This window comes from Balaenoptera borealis (genome assembly GCF_965194805.1).
Source record: "Balaenoptera borealis genome assembly, chromosome: 3".
In the NCBI taxonomy this organism is placed as follows: domain Eukaryota; kingdom Metazoa; phylum Chordata; class Mammalia; order Artiodactyla; family Balaenopteridae; genus Balaenoptera; species Balaenoptera borealis.
The window spans coordinates 63,031,527-63,054,287 of NC_138866.1; the positions used below are offsets into that span (position 1 = coordinate 63,031,527).

The 22,761-nt window shown below is 35.2% G+C and overlaps 1 protein-coding gene and 1 long non-coding RNA gene across 4 annotated transcripts in view; one reads left to right on the forward strand and one right to left on the reverse strand.

Moving 5' to 3' along the window:
* SRP54 (signal recognition particle 54) overlaps positions 1-22,761 on the reverse strand; it is a 43,582-nt gene that overhangs the window by 14,088 nt on the left and 6,733 nt on the right. For all 3 annotated transcript variants that reach the window (XM_082384156.1, XM_082384157.1, XM_082384158.1), the window contains 9 exons: positions 20,085-20,195; positions 17,739-17,830; positions 16,683-16,767; positions 12,709-12,813; positions 11,841-11,907; positions 11,705-11,762; positions 1,790-1,940; positions 564-712; positions 182-282 (listed from right to left, as the gene is read on the reverse strand). In XM_082384156.1, the coding sequence (XP_082240282.1) occupies positions 182-282; positions 564-712; positions 1,790-1,940; positions 11,705-11,762; positions 11,841-11,907; positions 12,709-12,813; positions 16,683-16,767; positions 17,739-17,830; positions 20,085-20,162 (886 nt within the window). In that variant the 5' untranslated portion in view covers positions 20,163-20,195. The remainder of the gene's footprint in view (positions 1-181; positions 283-563; positions 713-1,789; positions 1,941-11,704; positions 11,763-11,840; positions 11,908-12,708; positions 12,814-16,682; positions 16,768-17,738; positions 17,831-20,084; positions 20,196-22,761) is intronic.
* LOC309625142 lies at positions 2,802-10,753 on the forward strand. The gene is made up of 2 exons (XR_014242349.1): positions 2,802-8,880; positions 8,925-10,753. It is a non-coding gene; the product is annotated as an uncharacterized lncRNA (long non-coding RNA).

The following is a 22,761-nucleotide window of genomic DNA, read 5'->3' on the forward strand; positions in this document are numbered from 1 at the left end:
CCACTCTAGCTACAGGAAGCAGATAACCACCATCCTTATTTTGCAGGTAAAGAAGATAAATCATAGAAGAAAATGATTTTCCTGAGCTAGTTAGTGAGAGGGCAGAATTAAAATCCTAATCTGTCCTAAAAATTCACACTATTTCTTGAAGATTTTTCTATATCCCCACCACTGTACACACCAAGAAGTTTGCTGATGAAAGGCTGTGTTTTGAAAGGTTCAAAGTCATCTATATGTTCCCCTGTACCAATGAAAATAATTGGACTTTTTGTGGCAGCAACTCTGCAAAGAAAAAGAAAACACAAAATAACCTCAAAAAGGAAAACAAATTTCTAGAAGATTTCAAAGGTAATTAGACAAAGGTACATAGCTCAAGTTTCTTTTCACTAGCTAAAAGAGAACTACATCAGAGGTACTCCAAAATTCTGTTGGAATATATTTTAAATGATTAAACATATTGGAATATATTGGAATATATTTTAAATGATTAATAAGAAAGCCATAAATACACACACACACACACTAAGCCCAAGACACAGGACAATAACATCAATGATACTTACGCACTGAGTGCACCACCTCCTTTAGCATGACCATCAAGTTTTGTCACTATTACTGAGGCTACATCTACTTTATCTTTAAAAGCCTTAGCCTGGGCTTCACAAGCCTGCCCAATGGAGGCATCCATCACATAAACAATGTTATCGGGTTGCTAGAAAATTTAAATAGAAAAGATATATATTTTTACTGACCTTAAGCAAATTTCATCATTAGAAGCTATAAAAAGTATTTATTATAATTATTCAATCAATCAGTATTTACTGATTTACTATGTATTGGGCACCATTTATGTCCTCAGTCAAAGAGATGAATAAGAAAATCCTTGTCCTTGTGGGGCCTACATTCTAGTCACTGGAGACAGATTAAAAAAATAGGCAAATAAATATTTCAGATGTACAACAATTAAAATGGAACAGAGAAAATCAGTTTTGAGGTGTGGGAGGCTTCTTTTTGTAGGGTGGTCAGGGAAGACCTGTCTGGAGGTAACATTTGAGCTGAGGCCTGAATAAAGAGGAAAAAGTTAAGCAACGATCTAGAAGAATCACACTCTAGACAAATGGAATAGCAAAAGTAAATCAGAGAAAAAAAGTAGAAGAGTGTGCGCTGAAACCAAAATAAAGGACAGATGAGGATATTTCCCTTAGGTCTGCTCACCTAGGTCAAAATAATGGCACAGCTAAACAAAACAAAACAACGTATTAGTATTAATCATTAACCAAAGAATTACTGCCAACACCTCAATGGCAAAACATGGGTTCATAATATGTGCTATAGATTACCTATAAACCACTTCTTCTTCCCAAGTTATTTCCATCACAATTTTAAAGAGACACTAAATGATGATTAATATTTTTAAATGCTTCATTTTAAAAGTCTTTCAAAAATTCACCTAAAGCAAATATTTTTAATTTAATTTAAATAATTTACAGAAAGGAAATTCAACAGCTATTAAAGGCTAATTCTCATTTTTTTTGCTTGTTACTTTTTCTTATACATACTAATAAGATGATTAAGTGAGAAAGGAAACATTTCAATACTCATGAAAATTTCATATTAATGTACAGAAGATTAAGTCCTTATCATACAGATAAAGGAGCCCAAAATAAAAATAAATTACTTGGAATTTGTCTTATAGGCAAAAAATAATTTATATGGTTCATAAACTCAATCAGCGTTTATAATTAATTTAACCAAAGTCTTAATAATGTTGTTAAATTAAGCTACTTACTATAGCATTAGCAACTTGAAGCATTTCTTCAAACAAAGAGTCTTCTTGTTTATGGCGGCCACTTGTATCAACAATAATAATTTCAAAATTTTCATTTTTGAATTTCTCCACTCCTTCAGAGGCAATGATGACAGGATCCATTTCTGTATAGCTATTTAACATGGAAAAATGACTTAGCAGCAAAACTTCCAAATACAAAAAATTTGGAAATTGTTAGTGCACACTTAATCTACTCTGAAAAAGTCATAATGATCACAATGTCAATTTAGAATTATAAAATCTAATACGTATTAAATATAACAACCCACTTCTAGAGCAGCATGAAGCAGTAACCAGTTTTCCAATTACAAAATCCTGTATGATTCTTTTTTCTTTTTAATAAATTTATTTATTTATTTATTATTGGCTGCGTTGGGTCTTGGTTGCTATACGCAGGCTTTCTCTAGTTGCAGTGAGCGGGGACTACTCTTCGTTTCGGTGCGCGGGCTTCTCATTGTGGTGGCTTCTCTTGTTGCAGAGCACGGGTTCTAGGCATGCAGGGTTCAGTAGTTGTGGCACACGGGCTTCAGCAGTTGTGGTGCACGGGCTTCAGCAGTTGTGGTGCACGGGCTTAGTTGCTTCGTGGTATATGGGATCTTCCCAGACCAGGGCTCGAAACCATGTCCCCTGCATTGGCAGGCGGATTCTTAAACACTGCGCCACCAGGGAAGCCAGAAATCCTGTATGATTCTGCTGCGTATCTTTTCTGAATGAGCTGTGAATCCCTCAACTTTTTTTACATTTTCTTTAATAACTGAACTTGTATTACATAGTGTTTTAAACATACTTTCCCACTTAACACCCTCTTATAAGCATTTTTTTAAACATCTTTATTGGAGTATAATTGCTTTACAATGTTGTGTTAGTTTCTGCTGTATAGCAAAGTGAATCAGCTATACATATACATATATCCCCATATCCCCTCCCTCTTGCGTCTCCCTCCCACCCTCCCTATCCCACCCATCTAGGTGGTCACAAAACACGGAGCTGATCTCCCTGTGCTATGCAGCTGCTTCCCACTAGCTATCTATTTTACATTTGGTAGTGTATATATGTCAATGCCACTCTCTCACTTCGTCCCAGCTTACCCTTCCCCCGCCCCATGTCCTCAAGTCCATTCTCCACGTCTGCGTCTTTATTCCTGTCCTGCTCCTAGGTTCATCAGAACCTTTTTTTTTTAGATTCCATGTTTCTGTGTTAGCATACGGTATTTGTTTTTCTCTTTCTGAGTTACCTCACTCTGTATGACAGACTCTAAGTCCATTCACCTCACTACAAATAACTCAATTTCGTTTCTTTTTAAGGCTGAGTAACATTCCATTGTATATATGTGTCACATCTTCTTTATCGATTCATCTGTCGATGGACACTTAGGTTGCTTCCATGTCCTGGCTACTGTAAACAGTGCTACATTGAACACTGGAGTACATGTGTCTTTTTGAATTATGGTTTTCTCAGGGTATATGCCCAGTAGTGGGATTGATGGGTCATATGGTAGTTCTATTTTTAGTTTTTTAAGGAACCTCCATACTGTTCTCCATAGTGGCTGTATCAATTTACATTCCCACCAAGAGTGCAGAAGGGTTCCCTTTTCTCCACTGCCTCTCAAGCATTGATTGTAGATTTTTTGATGATGGCCATTCTGACCGGTGTGAGGTGATACCTCATTGTAGTTTTGATTTGCATTTCTCTAATGATTAGAAACGTTGAGCATCCTTTCATATGTTTGTTGGCAATCTGTATATCTTCTTTGGAGAAATGTCTTTTTAGGTCTTCTGCCCATTTTTTGATTGGATTGTTCGTTTTTTTGATATTGAGCTCCATGAGCTGTTTGTATGTTTTGGAGATTAATCCTTTATCCATTGCTTCGTTTGCAAGTATTTTCTCCCATTCTGAGGGTTGTCTTTTCACCTCCTTTATGGTGTCCTTTGCTGTGAAAAGCTTTTAAGTTTCATTAGGTCCCATTTGTTTATTTTTGTTTTTATTTCCATTTCTCTAGGAGATGGGTCAAATAGGATCTTGCTGTGATTTATGTCATAGAGTGTTATGCCTATGTTTTCCTCTAAGAGTTTGATAGTGTCTGGTCTTACATTTAGGTCTTTAATCCATTTTGAGTTTATTTTTGTGTATGGTGTTAGGAAGTGTTCTAATTTCATTCTTTTACATGTAGCTGTCCAGTATTCCCAGCACCACTTATTGAAGAGGCTGTCTTTTCTCCATTGTATATTCTTGCCTCCTTTATCATAGATAAAGTGACCATATGTGCGTGGGTTTAACTCTGGGCTTTCTATTCTGTTCCACTGATCTATATTTCTGTTTCTTCTGCCAGTACCATACTGTCTTGATTACTGTAGCTTTGCAGTACAGTGTGAACTCAGGGAGCCTGATTCCTCCAGCTCCGTTTTTCTTTCTCAAGATTGCTTTGGCTATTCAGGGTCTTTTGTGTTTCCATATAAATTGTGAAATTTTTTCTTCTAGTTCTGTGACAAATGCCATTGGTAGTTTGATAGGAATTGCACTGAATCTGTAGATTGCTTTGGGTATTATAGTCATTTTCACAGTGTTGATTCTTCCAATCCAAGAACATGGTATTATCTCTGCATCTGTTTGTATTGTCTTTAATTTCTTTCATCAGTGCCTTATAGTTTTCTGTATACAGGTCTTTTGTCTCCTTAGGTGGGTTTATTCCTAGGTATTTTATTCTTTTTGTTGCAACGGTAAATGGGAGTGTTTCCTTAATTTCTCTTTCAGATTTTTCATCATTAGTGTATAGGAATGCAAGAGATTTCTGTGCATTAATTTTGTATCCTGCTACTTTACTAAATTCATTGATTAGCTCTAGCAGTTTTCTGGTAGCATCTTTAGGATTCTCTATGTATAGTATCATGTCATCTGCAAACAGTGAGAGTTTTACTTCTTCTTTTCCAATTTGGATTCTTTATTTCTTTTTCTCCTCTGTTTGCCGTGGCTAAAACTTCCAAAACTATGTTGAATAATAGTGGTGTGAGTGGGCAACCTTGTCTTGTTCCTGATCTTAGAGGAAATGGTTTCAGTTTTTCATCATTGAGAAAAACGTTGGCTGTGGGTTTGTCATATATGGCCTTTATTATGTTGAGGGAGGTTCCCTCTATGCCTACCTTCTGGGGAGTTTTTATCATAAATGGGTGTTGAATTTTGTCGAAAGCTTTTTCTGCATCTATTGAGATTATCATATGGTTTTTATCCTTCAATTTGTTAATATGGTGTATCACATTGATTGATTTGTATATATTGAAGAATCCTTGCATTCCTGGGTTAAACCCCCCTTGATCATGGTGTATGATACTTTTAATGTATTGTTGGATTCTGTTTGCTAGTATTTTGTTGAGGATTTTTGCATCTATGTTCATCAGTGATATTGGTCTATAGTTTTCTTTTTTTGTGACATCTTTGTCTGCTTTTGGTATCAGGGTGATGGTGGCCTCGAAGAATGAGTTTAGGATTGTTCCTCCCTCTGCTATATTTTGGAATAGTTTGAGAAGGATAGGTGTTAGCTCTTCTCTAAATGTTTGATAGAATTCGCCTGTGAAGCCATCTGGTCCTGGACTTTTGTTTGTTGGAAGATTTTTTTTTTTTATAAATTTATTTATTTTTGGCTGCACACGGGCTTTCTCTAGTTGCAGTGAGCGGGGGCTACTCTTTGTTGCGGTGCATGGGCTTCTCATTGTGGTGGCTTCTCTTGTTGTGGAGCACAGGCTCTAGGCACACGGGCTTCAGTAGTTGCAGCACGTGGGCTCAATAGTTGTGGCTTGCGAGCTCTAGAGTGCAGGCTCAGTAGTTGTGGAGCACAGGCTTAGTTGCTCTGCGGCATGTGGGATCTCCCTGGACCAGGGCTTGAACCCATGTCCCCTGCATTGGCAGGCGGATTTTTAACCACTGCGCCACCAGGGAAGTTCCTTTGTTGGAAGATTTTTAATCACAGTTTTAATTTCAGTGCTTGTGTGACTGGTCTGTTTATATTTTCTATTTCTTCCTGGTTCAGTCTTGGAAGGTGGTACTTTTCTAAGAATTTGTCCATTTCTTCCAGGTTGTCCATTTTATTGGCATATAGTTCCTTGTAGTAATCTCTCATGATCCTTTGTATTTCTGCAGTAACAGTTGTTACTTCTCCTTTTTCATTTCTAATTCTGGTGATTTGAGTCTTCTCCCTTTTCTTCTTCATGAGTCTGGCTAATGGTTTATCAATTTTGTTTATCTTCTCAAAGAACCAGCTTTTAATTTTATTGATCTTTGCTCTCGTTTCCTTCATTCCTTTTTCATTTATTTCTAATCTGATCTTTATGATTTCTTTCATTCTGCTAACTTTGGTTTTTTGCTGTTGTTCTTCTTCTTTCTCTAATTGCTTTAGGTGTAAGGTTAGGTTGTTTATTTGAGATGTTTCTTGTTTCTTGAGGTAGGATTGTATTGCTCTAAACTTCCCTCTTAGAACTGCCCTTGCTGCATCCCATAGGTTTTGGGTCGTTGTGTTTTCATTGTCATTTGTTTCTAGGTATTTTTTGATTTCCTCTTTGATTTCTTCAGTGATCTCTTGGTTATTTAGTAGCATATTGTTTAGCCTCCATGTGTTTGTATTCTTTACAGTTTTTTCCCTGTAATTGATATCTAGTCTCATAGCATTGTGGTGGGAAAAGATACTTACACGATTTCAATTTTCTTAAATTTACCAAGGCTTGATTTGTGATCCAAGATATGATCTATCCTGGAGAATGTTCCATGAGCACTTGAGAAGAAAGTGTATTCTGTTGTTTTTGGATGGAATGTCCTATAAATATCAATTAAGCCCATCTTGTCTAATGTGTCATTTAAAGCTTGTGTCTCCTTATTTATTTTCCTTTTGGATGATCTGTGCTTTGGTGAAAGTGGGGTGTTAAAGTCCCCTACTATTATTGTGTTACTGTCGATTTCTCCTTTTGTGGCTGTTAGCATTTGCCTTATGTATTGAGGGGCTCCTATGTTGGGTGCAGAAATATTTACAATTGTTATACCTTCTTCTTGGATTGATCCCTTGATCATTATGTAGTGTCCTTCTTTGTCTCTTGTAATAGTCATTTTTAAGTCTATTTTGTCTGATTTGAGAATTGCTACTCTAGCTTTCTTTTGATTTCCATTTGCATGGAATATCTTTTTCCATCCCCTCACTTTCAGTCTGTATGTGTCCCTAGGTCTGAAGTGGGTCTCTTGTAGACAGTATATATACGGGTCTTGTTTTTGCATCCATTCAGCCACTCTATGTCTTTTGGTTGGAGCATTGAATCCATTTACATTTAAGGTAATTATTGATATGTATGTTACTATTACCATTTTCTTAAGTGTTTTGGGTTTGTTTTTGTTGGTCATTTCCTTCTCTTGTGTTTCCTGCCTAGAGAAGTTCCTTTAGCATTTGTTGTAAAGCTGGTTTGGTGGTGCTGAATTCTCTTAACTTTTGCTTGTCTGTAAAGGTTTTAATTTCTCTGTCCAATCTGAATGAGATCCTTGCTGGGTACAGTAATCTTGGTTGTAGGTTGTTCCCTTTCATCACTTTAAATATGTCTTGCCACTCCTTTCTGGCTTGCAGAGTTTCTGCTGAAAGATCAGCTGTTACCCTTACAGGGATTCCCTTGTATATTATTTGTTGATTTTCCCTTGCTGCTTTTAATATTTTTTTCTTTGCATTTAATTTTTGATAGTTTGATTAATATGTGTCTTGGCGTGTTTCTCCTTGGGTTCATTCTGTATGGGACTCTCTGCGCTTCCTGGACTTGATTGACTAATTTCCCATGTTAGGGAAGTTTTCAACTATAATCTCTTCAAATATTTTCTCAGTCCCTTTTTCTCTTCTTCTTCTGGGACCCCTATAATTCGAATGTTAGGGTGTTTAATGTTATCCCAGAGGTCTCTGAGACTGTCCTCAATTCTTTTCATTTTTTTTTCTTTATTCTGCTCTATGGAAGTTATTTCCACTATTTTATCTTCCAGGTCACTTATCTGTTCTTCTGCCTCAGTTATTCTGCTATTGATTCCTTCTGGAGAATTTTTAACTTCATTTATTGTGTTGTTCATCATTGTTTGTTTGCTCTTTAGTTCTTCTAGGTCCTTGTTAAACGTTTCATGTATTTCCTCCATTCTGTTTCCAAGATTTTGGGTCATCTTTACTATCATTACTTTGAATTCTTTTTCAGGTAGACTGCCTATTTCCTCTTCATTTGTTTGATCTGGTGGGTTTTTACCTTGCTCCTTCATCTGCTGCATATTTCTCTGTCTTCTCATTTTGTTTAACTTACTGTGTTTGGGAATGTATCTTGGCAATTATAAATAATGCTGCTATGAACACTGGGGTACATTATCTTTTCGAATTAGTGGGGTTTTTTTTCGAATGTATACCCAGGAGTGGAACTTCTGGGTCATATGGTAGTTCTACTTTTAGTTTTTTGAGAAACCTCCATACTGTTTTCCGCAGTGGCTGCACCAATTCACATTCTTACCAACAGTGTACAAGGATTCCCTTTTCTCCACATCCTCGCCAACATTTGTCTTTTGTATTCTTTTTGATGATAGCCATCCTTTTGTAAGCATTTTATAAAATCATTAAATATTCTTGTAAAACATGACTTTTAAGTTATATAGCATTCTATCAGATGGCTATGCTATCATTTATTAAATAAATGCCCTACTGTTGGCCGTTTAAGGTTTTCCAATTTCTTGGTCTTAAAACTATAGCCAAAATGAATAGTAAGTAACGTTGTTTCTTTGAAATTGTTATGACATACTCTTACAAGTTGAATTTGGATCAAATGGTCTGATCATTTAGGCTTTTGGTTTTTAAAAGGAAAATGTCCATCACAAAACTTTAATTTCATTCCTATTTTACTACATTTTCACAATCCTCAAAACTCTATTTAATTTGGGACTTCCCTGGTGGTCCACTGGCTAAGACTCTGACCTCCCAACACAGGGCGCCTGGGTTCGATCCCTGGTCGAGGAACTGGATCGCACATGCATGCCATAACTAAGAGTTCACATGCCACAACTAAGAAGTCCACATGCTGCAACTAAGAAGCCAGCATGCCAAAACTAAGAGTCCACATGCTGCAACTAAAAGATCCTGCACACCACAACGAAGATCCTGTGTGCCACAACTAAGACCCAGCACAGCCAAAATAAAAAAAAAATAAATAAATATTAAAAACAAAAAAACCAAAACTCTATTGAACTTGAAAATCAAGAAACAAGATCTCATTTTAATTTGCCTTCCTTTGATTAGTGGCAACTTTTGATATAGTTTAATACTGTCAAATGAAAAGACATATAATGTTAACAAAAAGTTTCCCCCTAAATTAACAACAAAAATCAAGTAGAAATACACTTAATAAGAATATATGTGAGCCTTAAATGAAGAAAATGATTATACTTAAGGACAAAATTTTTTAACAAAAAGGACATAGCAGGTTCCTGAATGGAACTATACACGTATAGTAAAGATGTCAGTTCTCCCCTAAATTAATTGGTTTCACTGTAGTTCTAATCACAACTTTAGGGAGATTTTTCTTTCTAGAACTTGATTAAAAAAATCTAAAATTTACCCAGGAAAATAAGCAGGTGAAAGAAGCAATAAATGTTGAAAAAGAAGACAAAAATTAGCATTACCAGCCATTTAAAAATATGATTAAGAAGGACTTCCCTGGTGGCACAGTGTTTGAGAACTAAGCCCATGTACCACAACTACTTAGCCTGCGCTCTAGAGCCTGCGAACCACAACTACTGAAGCCCATGTGCCTAGAGCCCATGCTCTGCAACAAGGGAAGCCACCGCAATGAAAAGCCTGTGCACCGCAATGAAAAGCCCTCACACCACAACAAAAAGTAGCCCCCAATTGCCGCAACTAGAGAAAGTCCGTGCGCAGCAACAAAGACCCAACGTATGCAAAAAAAAAAAAAAAGATAAAGATACTATTAAAATAAAACTTACAAATGTGGAAAGAAATATTATCAAAGATGTTCATAAGAAGGGGATTGATTAATTATACACATGCATACAATGGAATACAATGATGTCATAAAAAAGAATTATCTTAAACAGTATATTGCCCAGAATTATTAAGATCCCATTTTTAAGTAAACATTTTAATGAAGTATAACATATATGTGGAAAAGCTGTACAATTAAAAACTTGGTGAATTTTCACAAAGCAAACACACCCAGATCAAGAAAACAACATAATTAGCACCTCACTCCCTCCCAAGAGTAATAACTACCTTGTCATAAGATCCCATTTTTAATCAACTGTATAGTGGTACGTTTACATACAAAAAATGCACTATTTTAATTGTTCATTTTAACGAGCTTTGACAAATTTACACAACCCATATATAACCACTACCAAAGCAATCAAGGTACAAAGCACATAAGAGTCCATTTCAGTTAAAAATTATCTATGTATGTCTGTGTATTTGTTTATATAGACACTGAAAAAAGCACAGATGGACATGCTACAAGCTGATAATTGGGAAGTGAAACCGTTAGTGCTTTCACTTCTTTAAAATTTTTAATTAAAATAGTGTTTCTTTTAAAAAGAATGATACTATAACAAACATATCTACCACCCCCCCAATAAATGCTAATATGTAAATTTAATATTGGAGATACAGTTCAAGTCCTCCCCCCAGCCCCATTCATTTCATCTCTTCTGGAGGAAACAATGACCGCTAATACTTTACTCCATATACGTAGTATGTTTTTAAAGTTTACATAAGCAAAGGAGAGATTATTTAATAAACGGTACTGAGAATACTGGTTAAAAATCAATGCTCTGGCTTTGGCTGATAGTTCAAGTAATTATCAGCTAAATTATATCATTTGCAAATTGTGAACCCTAAAGGTAGAGCTGTTTATTATCCCTTGATTTTTAAATCTATGTGAGAAAAAGTTCTTATCCTAAAAATAAAATTCCTAACATTATTCTTTAATCTACTTGCTAGAAATTATCATAAAAAAATAACTAAAAGAGGGAATTCCTTGGTGGTCCAGTGGTTAGGACTCCACGCTTTCACTGCCAAGGGCCCAGGTTCAATCCCTGGTCAGAGAAACAGTAAGATCCTGCAAGCCATGTGGCATGGCCAAAACCAAACCATAACAAAACAAAAAAACCACACTAAAAGGAAAAGAATTTAAATAAAGAACATATCATAGCTAAAGTTCACCAGTTTTTTTGGCCAGCCAAAAAGTAGAAAATAAAGACCAACAAAATGATATCATTCATTTAATTACCTCAAATTTTAGCTTCTTTAAGCCTTCTATATTAATAACCTTTTTATATTGATATTAATAACATTAAAAGAAATGCTATTCCCTCATATAAGTCCTTCTAAATTCAATCTTGACTCGATTCTTTTAATTAGTCATTTTAACATATACAAACCACCTAATTGAACAGTAATGTAGCAAATGAAGGATAGCAATGATCAGAATAAAGCATTTTAGGATGATCAAACACAAACTTTCAAAGATGATGTACTAAAGAAATAGACAATATGGAATTCACCAGTGTGTTGACTGGAGGAATGCTTCAAATAGGTCTTAAACAACTGGAAGAGAAGCAGAAGGATGCTGGAAAGCATGCAAGGCAGGATGATAAGTACAGGCAGAATTATAAACTAAACAACATCTGCTCTGATCTATCAGGCTGGGTCAGAAGAGTCATGTTACAATAATAAAAGATAACAATGTATTAATTATACCTCTACTTTGTTCCAGAAAGGATTTAAGCTTATAAGTATATATTAAAATGTGACCAGATAGCATTAAATAAAGTCAGACAGATAAGGTGAGACACATGAGTATAAAAATAAAAACTGGAACCCACCTTCCATAGAATGGAATTCTCGCTTTGGTTGCATTCTGTTTTAGTTGGTCAAAAGCCCCTAAGAAATAGAGTTAATGAGTCCTCAAACTTGAAAATACAAATTTCAGAAAACAATTTTCAAATTTCAACACAATACCTGCTCTGAACGTGTCTGCACAGATCAAACAGGTCTTCCAACCTTTCCTCTGGTAGTAATATGCTAACTGGGAAAGGAAGATTTTAAAAATCAATAAATACAAATTTATTATACATGTAATTGTTTCTGTTTACACTTGTTATTTACTTAAGGAGTAAAATAAAACTGCTCATATTCTCCTAAAAGTAATATTATTAAATTCTGAATACAGAAAATTTCCTGAAGAGTTTAAATTCTAAGTGCCACACAGTCACATTCAAAAGATATAAAACGATCAAGCAACAAATGACCATAGTAAAAAATGTTATTAACGTTAATTAAAAACGAACAATAACATAACCTTCTAAGAAATAATCCTTTCCCCTTTTTTCTTTCTAAACTATACAAAGTTGAGGCTTGTGAAGTAAAATCTTGTAACAAAGTTGAGGCACCCAATTATGGAGGAAGGGGTGGTATAATGAATTTAAAATTAGCAAGAAGATATGCAAAATGAAGATTCATACGTATTACACTGGGTGAGACATTGTGAAAAGGGAGTCTTGAGCCATAGGAGATAAGGTAAACTTTCCACGTTCACTTCTCCAAAAATCATATCCTCATCTCCTTAAAGGACAGGAACAGTCTTTTTGGTAAAAGAAATAGCATAGTTATATAGAAGTCTACCATTCTTGCAAAAAGCTATCACGAGAAAGACTCTGGGATTCTTTGCTCTTATCCTACAAAGAGCTATTACAAAAACATAATAGATACATCAAGCAACACAAAATTGCAAAGGAACAATACTACAAATCCAGACTTTAACGTAAAACTTGATTTATACAAACATATCTTCTCCATGACTTTGTTTTTTTAATTAAGTATAATTTACCTTTGAACATGTTGTCGTTTTACCACTCCCTTGCAATCCAACAAACATGATCACGTTCTGTTTTCCTTTAGTGGGTGTCCATGCTTTAACTCCAGGGTCTACAAGCTACATACCAAAAACAAAAATAAAATCAGGTTAACATACGCTTACATTCAAAACCCCTCTCCCCACAACTTTTAACTTGAAAAAGTAATTTATAGACATTTCAATGTAAGTGGCAACCATAATCCTACCATTCTAATACAACTCTATTTCCCTTTGTACACACGTAGTGAAATTTAAGAATTTAAAATAGTACACGGTGAAGTCATAAGCAAGCCTATACTCCCAAACCAATTCAGAGGTAAGGATCTCAAAATATTTTTTAGAACAAGCTGGAGTGTGAATGTGAGACCAAGTTTGAGCCAAAGGAGCAAACTACAACAGCACTGCAGAAATATAAAATATATGTGCAGGCCACATATGAATTTTTAAATTTCTAGTAGTGACATTAAAAAAAGTAAAAACAAGTGATATTAATGTTAATATTTTATTTAACTCAATATATCTAAAATATTATAATTCAACATGTAATCTATATTTAAAAATTAATAAGATATTTTATATTCCCTTTTGCCATGCTAGGTCTTAAAACTTGGCGTGTATCTCCTACTTACAGCACATCTCAATTTGGACTAGCCACATTACAAGTGCTCAATAACCACATGTGACTAGTGGCTACCATATTGGGACAGCACCTATCTTCATGTTCAATTTGACAAATGTTTATATATGAACAAAATTACAAATTACATGTGAAAGACTTTCCAGGTCAGTCAAATATTAAATTCTCCAATGCCAAAGATATACTGTCCTATAAAGTTATTATATTTAAAGTGCTAGTAAAAAATAATCACTAATTTTACAATGACAATCAGTGGAAAATTAAGGCATTGATACATATATGGACAGTCCCCAAATTAACAAGCATGAGGCATTTTTAAAGTTCATTTAAAAAAATAATTCATTTCCAAGTCAGTTGTTCAGAGCTTGAAACCTGTATCTCCATATGATAATAAAACCATAATAGTAGTTAATGTCCTAGGACCAGATGACGTAAACCATATTTACAACTATGTGTAAATAAAGTTTTAATAGAACACAGACATGCCCATTCATTTACTGCTTTTGTGCTATAACAGCAGACCTGAGTAGTTGCAACAGAGACCATATGACCCACAAAGCCGAAACTATTTGTTCTTAAGAGAAATTTGCTGAGCCCATGCTAGATGATACCATAAAGGTTACATAATCCATATTATACGTGAATTTCAAGGAAAGCCATGTGGTAGAAAAGGAAGGAAAAGAAAACACATTTTGTTATCTCCCTCCCAGGCACAGGGCTGAAATAAACAAAATCTATCTTAAACATAAATCCACTGCCCTTCCTCCTAGATCCTTTCAGAACACTAATGCTGCCCCATATTCACCTCCATTCTCTATATCCCATGGCAGAATCACTCAGCTCTCTATGAACCTACTATTTGCAACCTATAAGTTTTATTGAATAATGATTTTTTTAAATAAATATATCTTCTCTTCCTCCTTCATCCTAGAACAGCAGTACTGAACTTTCATACTCTATTACATTAAAATCTGTTATTCTATCTTGGACTTTGAATCGATCTTATCCTGGTACATGCTTTTGTAACATCATACATTAGTCACTTAGAGAATATTGGTTCACTCAGTTAGGAAGATCTTCCATTGTTGACACACTGCACTATACAACATCAAAACATTTTATTTATTAATATCAATACTGATCTCACCAGAAAAGTTAAATATTGAAACACTGTGAAACTCATGGTAGAGATTCAAGCTTCTAGTTTTCCCTTGAATGCTGGAATTTCATCACTGGCTACAATACTGTTAGTTATTTGCCTTAAAGTAACAAGCTCACTTTATTTACTTTGGAGAAAATATCTGCCAAAGGCCCAAGTCTAAATAACCACAGATTATGTCTGTTGTTCATTCATGTAAAAATGGCGTTCTATGAAAGAAGTGGCTAGCTCAGCTTGCAATCAAACAATTATACATTTGCTTTCCTCAAGACAACCATCAAATTTCAGTACACAGCAACAGGGCTTTCTGCATACTTCCCATTTCATCACACAAAATCTTACAAACACATGTGTATTCAAGGGTCAAGATTTAATACTACTAATAATCTCTACTGCTCCATCAAAGACATTCTTAAATGAAACTGGCATTTTTTTTTTTTTTTTCACCGCAAGTGTGTGGGAGGAAAGAGTTCAATGACTACTAGTATAGTTTGGTACCACTGCCTTGATTCATGCTAGGGAGTTTTACCCAGTGGTTTTACCCACCATTGCTTTTGCAGTAAAGAAGGCTGAAAAAACGCAAATAATGTCTTAGTGTTATTATGAAAACACTTTTGTCCTTGCTTTGTACACCACTGTCCTAGACCATGAGCTTCTGAGTATAAGGTCAAGTCTTTTTCATCTTTGTTATCAGCAGTATTTGGCATACTGCCTGGAATAAAGTAGGTACTCCGTAAAGCCATCTTAACAAAGCACTTGATGCTCCAGAATTGCCTAAAGATTCCAACCCCTAAAAATAAAAATGTTCACTCACCCTGTGCTGACCTCAGGTGTTAGATGAAAAGCAATCTGGAAATATTGTGAGGAGTTTAGAGATCAGACCTGGGTCTACCACTAACTGTCTTACTTTTCTCAACCACAAACTGAGAAGGAAAACTGGATAAATTTCCTGACCTCTTTTAGGTTCTGAATTTCTTTTTTTTTTTTTTTTTTTTAATAAATATATTTATTTATTTTTGGCTGCGCTGGGTCTTCGTTGCTGCGTGCGGGCTTTCTCTAGTTGAGGCGACCAGGGTCTACTCTTCCCTGGGGTGCGTGGGCTTCTCGTTGCGGTGGCTTCTCTCATTGCAGAGCACGGGCTCTAGGCACGTGGGCTTCAGTAGTTGTGGCACACAGGCTCAGTAGTTGTGGCTCGTGGGCTCTAAAGCACAGGCTCAGTAGCTGTGGCTCACGGGCTTAGTTGCCCCGCGGCAGGTGGGATCTTCCCAGACCAGGGCTCAAACCCGTGTCCCTGCATTGGCAGGCGGATTCTTAACCACTGTGCCACCAGGGAAGTTCCTGAATTTCTTTTTAAATTAATTAGTCTACAGGACTAAACTGAAATGACACAACCATCCGAGGTACTAGACTTTTTCAAAGTACCAATCAGCTCTGCTAGAAACAAAGGAGTTAAGTGAAACTATTCACACAATATAGGGAAAAATACTCGAGACCACTAGCAGATACTTGTTGCTCTTAAAAAATTTTTTTTACTTCCTTTCTTTTTTTCCCCTACAACTGGACTCAAACGTATTTTCTAAAGCTCTAAGACTCTCATCATAATTTTCACAACAGCAGCAGCAATATCAATTCTAATGTGGAACAGGGCAAAAGGCTATATTTACAACTTGCAAAATAAAACTTCACTAATTCAAAATTGCCTAAAATCTAGGCAAGAATAGGGATATCTGATCTTTTCAAAGGGAATTTTTGACACAATGAAAGTGTAGAAAAGAACTCTTGCCAAGAGTGACTTTCTGTACAAAAGCAGGACGCTCAATAGGCAAAACTTGATATTAAAAGAGGATAAACTCAGAGAGGCTCTTCCATCAATTAATATATAGTGAAGTTTTACTTTTTGTAACTTGGCTTTGGCATTTTTTTGCAGGAATAATACTGGCCTTCATACCTGTACTCAGAATTTTGCATTCAGGAAAGCCTATGATAAAAATAAGCCACTTCAGAAAAGTTAATAATCCTTCAATTAATATTTTTAATACAGATAGATATTCTATAAAAACACAAAAAAGTATTCTGAAACAGTATTACTGTTTGCAGTGCTAATGTAGTGAGTCTACAGAAAATCACAGCACAAGCTAGATATACTTTTACCTTCACAAGTTCTTTAAATACTGCATGCTGAATCATTTTCCTTTTGTTAAGACCAGATGCCATCTCTTCAAGATCAATTGCAGACCTTCATGATGACGGTTTTTGAGGGTAGAAGGGGGAAAAGTCAGTTAAGACACTCTAAAAACAAAATTAGCTTTTGCCTCAAAGAATGTAAGAATATTCAATCATCCATATTAATAGTCTTCTAATTAACATGCATACAATTACTACAGAGTCATAAGTCCATACCATAAAGAATTTACCATAAAATATTAGATGCAAGACTTTTGCTAGTTTTTCAAGGCTTTCTTTTGAAAGTCTAAGTATTAATTTGTCCTCATATTACTGTAAAGTATTGATTTTATTTTTCTGGCAGCATACAGAATTTATACATGTTCACACCTAGCAGAAAATAAGACTACTTGCTGTAGTCTAAATGCTTAAATGCTAGTAGTTCTCTATTTAGTACCCAGTCTGACAATATGAAAAGGAGGGATGGCCTGAGCACGACAAGGGCTAGGATTCAAGCAGCTAGTTGAGGTGCTCTCAATTATTCTATGTGCCCTGTCCCAGTCAGTGCCCCTCCCAATTACCACAATTACTGAGACCACACACGTTACTCCTTTATTCAAATATGGACAGAGAAACCAAAAGGGGACAAAAAAGAATACAATTCTCCAATAATGAAGGAGGCTGATTAATGTCATCTTTAGTCTGAAGAGGATTAAAATGGCACCACTTTTCTATGATGAATCTAAATTGTTAACAGGCTTTTCTATTAAAATACTATACGGTATACGATTGAATCCATTCAGATAAAGGAGTAGTAGAATGGAAAGAAATCCATAATTAAATGAAAGCCACATGTAGTTTATTCTCTGAACCATCATAATGGAAATGCACTATAAACAAAGTCTTCCAACATATGAGTTCTGTTATTTCCCAGTGCTGTATAGCAAAAACATTTCAAAATATAGCAGACTTTTCTAGTTAGCTCCTCATCCCAGTAAACTATATTTAGTTTTGCCTGTTTTTTACTTGATTAATTTAACTTACTTTACATTTTCTCTTAGTTGCTTCACTAGTTTAATATTAACATCTGCTTCCAATAATGCTGTGCATACTTCTTTTAGCATAGCATTTAACACCTGCAAATAAATAAATAAAAACTTAAAATGCCCAGTGTATCATTTCAACCATACAAAAACAATGATTGACCAGTAATCATATACTACCATAACTTAATATTAATAAAAACAATACTACACCATTGGGGGGCGGAAAGGTTCTCAGTTAGTCTTCGAGAGAGAATCTTATTAAATGTCTAGTCATTTTGTCAAAATAAGACATTTCAGGGAATTCCCTGATGGTCCAGTGGTTAGGACTCTGAGCTTCCACTGCAGGGGGCAAGGGTTCAATCCTTGGTAGGGGAACTAAGATCCCGCAAGCCATGCAGCACGGCCAAAAAAAAAGACATTCCATTTCGTTTTATTCAACCAGGTATTAACCGTCACAATTTTATCCCTACGTTAAAGTAATAATAGTAAAGACAATATACAAGTCAAAAAGTTACTACACAATACATGTTGCCATTAAAGTTTTCTATGTCATTGAATTCCTGTTGCTGATATGCAGCACTGTATATTCACAACATCTGCTATCATGGACTATCATGGAGGAAAATGTGACAAAAAATGTGACAAAAGAAAATGACTCAGTCTGACCTAGCAGCTTTACTACTTCCACTCAGAGCAGAGGAACAAAGTTGAAAAGGAAACTATCCTCCATTAATAACTCACTATCATCACGTATTTGTTGAGGTGCAAGGCACTGTGGTTAAATGGTCACAAGCTATAAAATCTCTAAAAAAGATAACCCCTTAGCTGCTCATGGAAATAAGTGTTTACAGATTAGAATGTAAGCTCCATGAGGACAGGAATTTTAGTCTACTTTGTTTACTGCTATAGCCCTGGTGCCAGCAAAAATGTTTGCAAAAATGTAGGCCCTCAATTACTTCTTGAATGAATTCTCATCATCAACTTCGGTCATATGTCATACAGCGGCTTATCAGATTTCTCTATCCCTCATTAAAGGGATTGATAAAAATGGAACTGATCTCTCATTAGAGGGATTTCTCCTTGTTAATTCCCTAGTAGCACAGCACCAAGAACAGAGAAACTGCCAATTCAAGCAACATCTGTTATTTTACTTCCCACCAACCTCTTCTCCCTGGTTTCTTTTTTTTTTTTTTTTTCCTACCATAAACACAAACAGCATAAGGGTTATACAACAGGGAAAATTGTTTGGAAAGCTGTTATTTTATTTGTTCAGAATTTCAAAGGCTAAACAATGGTTTAAATTATGATTTATTACTTAATAATAATTATTAGAAAAAGCCTTGGAATTAGGGAAATTAGAAAAACAGGAATTAGAAAAAAGATTCTAACCCTGGTTCTTCCAATAAATAAACACGTGAAACTGACTTTCCGTTGCTGTTAAATGAGAGTCTGGACTAGCCGAGCTCAAAGATGGTCCCCAAATTATTTAATTCCATTAGCTTATTAAAGTGTTGATATCAAATGCTATCTTAGAATTTTCTTAAACCTCCAAGTTAGAAAGTACTTTTTATCTATTATTTCATTTGATCCTTAAAATCATCTTGAAAGGTAAATGCTATTTTCTCATTTTATACATTAAGAAATCTGAAGCTGACTTGCTCAAATTTCTACCATTTGTTTAGTGGGATGTTAAACAAGGTCTTCTAAAACCAAATTCAGTACTTTCCCATTGGTACCACAAAATATAAAGTATACTATAATCTTTTTTCAGTTGACAAACCATTAAGATACAATGTGTGGAGAAAAAAATGGGAGAAAGAAATACCTTAAACTTAAAATAATAAAACCTGGAGGAAAAGTATTTCAGATACCATATAAGGAGTCAGCTTACAAAATTTCCAAAAAACTGAATGAGGATTACAGAGGAAATGAATCAAAGTAGCCAAGATGGAAATACTAGCCTTTCATAAGAATGCTAAATAAAAGTCAAGGAGAAAAGGTCAGATACATGCATGCCTAGCCAAGAAGGAAGAAGCAGGATACTAAAGTTTTAGGCCTATGTCAAGAGAGAAAGCAAAAGTATATTTCCAGGTCTAAGCCATTTTCAAAATACAAAAGGTACGTCATTATTACATGTAAGTTAAGGTGGTTTTTGTTTTGTTTTTTGGGGGGTAATTCATTATTGAAAGTTGAAATTAAGATAGTTGATTTCTCAATAAAAAACGCTACCTAGTGTATCCATTTCTGGGTTTTATCTACTGGTATTTACACAGAGATTAGTAATCATCCATCTCCAATGCTAGTGATGATGTACAATCACATGTATTTTACATATTTTACATACCTCTTCATTGATAATGGTGGCATTGCTCAATGAGCGTAATGCTGATGTTATTTTTCTTCCAAGGTCTGCTAGTACCATCCTGAAGGCTTTAAGACATGATTACAAGAAACTCTAGGAAGGAAAAAAATTAAAACATCTAAAAACAATCAACACCAGTTCCCATAACTGAAGACTTCTAAAGAAGAGTAAATTCAAATTAAAGTACTCTAGTGTTTAGATACTGTAACTTCAACTTTTATAGCCTCAACCTGCATCTTCAATACTGTCAGGTCCAGAAGCTGAAGCTACCACTTGGTTATGATGCCTTATATTTGAATACCTAACTGGAATATTCTGTATGAATCAGCAAATTTAACATGTCAGATAATATGCTTTGAAGAAATGATGACATCTCAAATTAAACGTATTCATTTTGGACATACTTGTAAATATGAATAACTGACTGATGTGTTATATACATTTTTAAATGAAAAAAAGGGTGAGAAAGACAAAGAAAAAGGTGAAATCTCCACCCAGGAATATTGTCTAATTAAAGGACAACTATTTTGATTTATGCTCTAAGTGAAAAAAAAAAAAGTTTTAAAATTTGTAAATCACTTAACTTTTCATGCACATTGCATTATCTCATTTCATTCTTCTAAAAACTAAGGAAAGAGGTGTATTATTAAAAAGCTGTTCTTGATTCCCCAACTCTAAAACAAGATAACCTCCAAGGCCCCTTCCAGCTCTAAAATGTTACGGTTTTATAGAATAGGTAGGTGTACCTATTACATGTAAGTCAGGATGCAAGGATTCATGGATGGTAAGCAAGCAAATATGACTGGTATTTCCTGCCCTCAAGTTGCTTACCTACTAGCTAGCAAGACAAGGCACATGAATGAGCAGCAAAATAAAGTGAATCTAGGAATTCCTCTGCCTGACTGCCTTCTCAATGGGACATAGGCTTTCGTCTGCCTTCAGACTCAGATTGAAACATCAGCTCTTCCTGCGTCTCAAGCCTGTCAAACTGCCGACTAGAAATACACCATCGGCTTAGCTCTCCTGGGTCTCCAGCTTGCCAAGTCACCCTGTGGATCTTAGGACTCATCAGCTTCCATGATCATGTGAGTCGATTCCTTATAACACATCTCTTTTTATGTGTGTGTGTGTGTGTGTGTGTGTGTGCGCGCGCACACATACCCTATTGGTTCTGTTTCTGTGGAGAACCTTGACTAACACCAGAAAAGTAGTAGTTCAAACTAGCAATAAAATTTTATGGTCAACTGCCAATGAATATTTCTGTAAAAATTCAAAGGAGAAAAAAATAAGCTCAAGTAGACAGAACAGGCCTTATTGAGAAGGTTGAACATGAATTTGATCCTGAAATAGGGTAGTAGTTGGATAGGTGGAGAAAAGGACAAAAGGGAGTTTGAAGAAGGTGAAATGGCATAAGCAGAAATGGAGACAGGGAAAAGCCTGGGACATATTCATATTTTATGTATACATTTTACTTATAGATTATTGAGTACTATTTTGAAGACAGTAAATAAAACATTCTCATCAGGACAGAGGGCCACATAGTTAGAAGGAAATACAGGTTGTAAAGGGCTCTGAAAACCAGGTTAAGAAATATAAACAATACTGGCAGAAAAGTTCAGTGTTCAAAACAGCTGTTTTGGTAACTCTTCCAAGCTAATTGGTCTAATTTAGTCAACCAAGATTACCTAGACTAGATCCTATCTATAGAGTAAACAGAAGATTAAAAATAATAGAAACAGGAGGACAAAAGAGCTGACTCATTCAACATAGAGGAAGTGGAAAGATGAGGGGAGTCAAAAGAAGCAGGAAGGGAAAAGACACTCAAGGACCTATCACTGGCAAAGAGATATTCCAGGTTGAGCTCTACATTAAACACTACACTTCCATTCAGGTAAAATTTGGTAAATTATAACCTAAAAACTTATTACCAATACCTGATGGAACTGAAAAGATGTACTTACCATAATTTTCTTTTTTTTTACAATTACATGGTTACTTAAGCTGGAAGAGCAACCACTTCGTAGAAAAAATCCAGAACTTTTAACTTCTTATTCCATACTCATTATACCAAATTATTATCGCATAAGTAAATATTCTTCAGGTAAGAGATAAGATTCAGTTATCTGATAGATGTTTCAGTTTATCTCCTTTACCATTGCATTACCAGGAGTAATATAATCCTAATTATGACATCACAATTAGCTTTTTTAGAGTTCATGTCATAAACAGATCATCCTCCATTTTATTTATTTATTTTTTCATCCTCCATTTTAAAAAGCTACACTAGTTAACTCTTACCTTCCCATGTTGACTGGCTCTTTTAAATTAAAAATTAAAAAAATTCTGTGAAGTTTTCCAATACAGTTTTCCTACGTAAGTACTTATTGGTAGCATATTTTAAAATATATTTGCCTGATTACAAAAACCTACACTTCAGTAAGGGAATAATATCTAATAATACCTTTTATTAATACAGTGTTTCCCCTGCAATTTCCAAGGATGTGTTTCTGAAAACTCTGGTATTAAAATTCCGTCCAAAACCTCAACGACTTCCCATTTCACACAGAGGTGAAGTCCTCAGAATGGACTATAAGGCCCTCTCCTCACCCTCCCCAAGGATTCTGTTACTTGCTGCTGTTGCTACGCATTTCCACCTCAG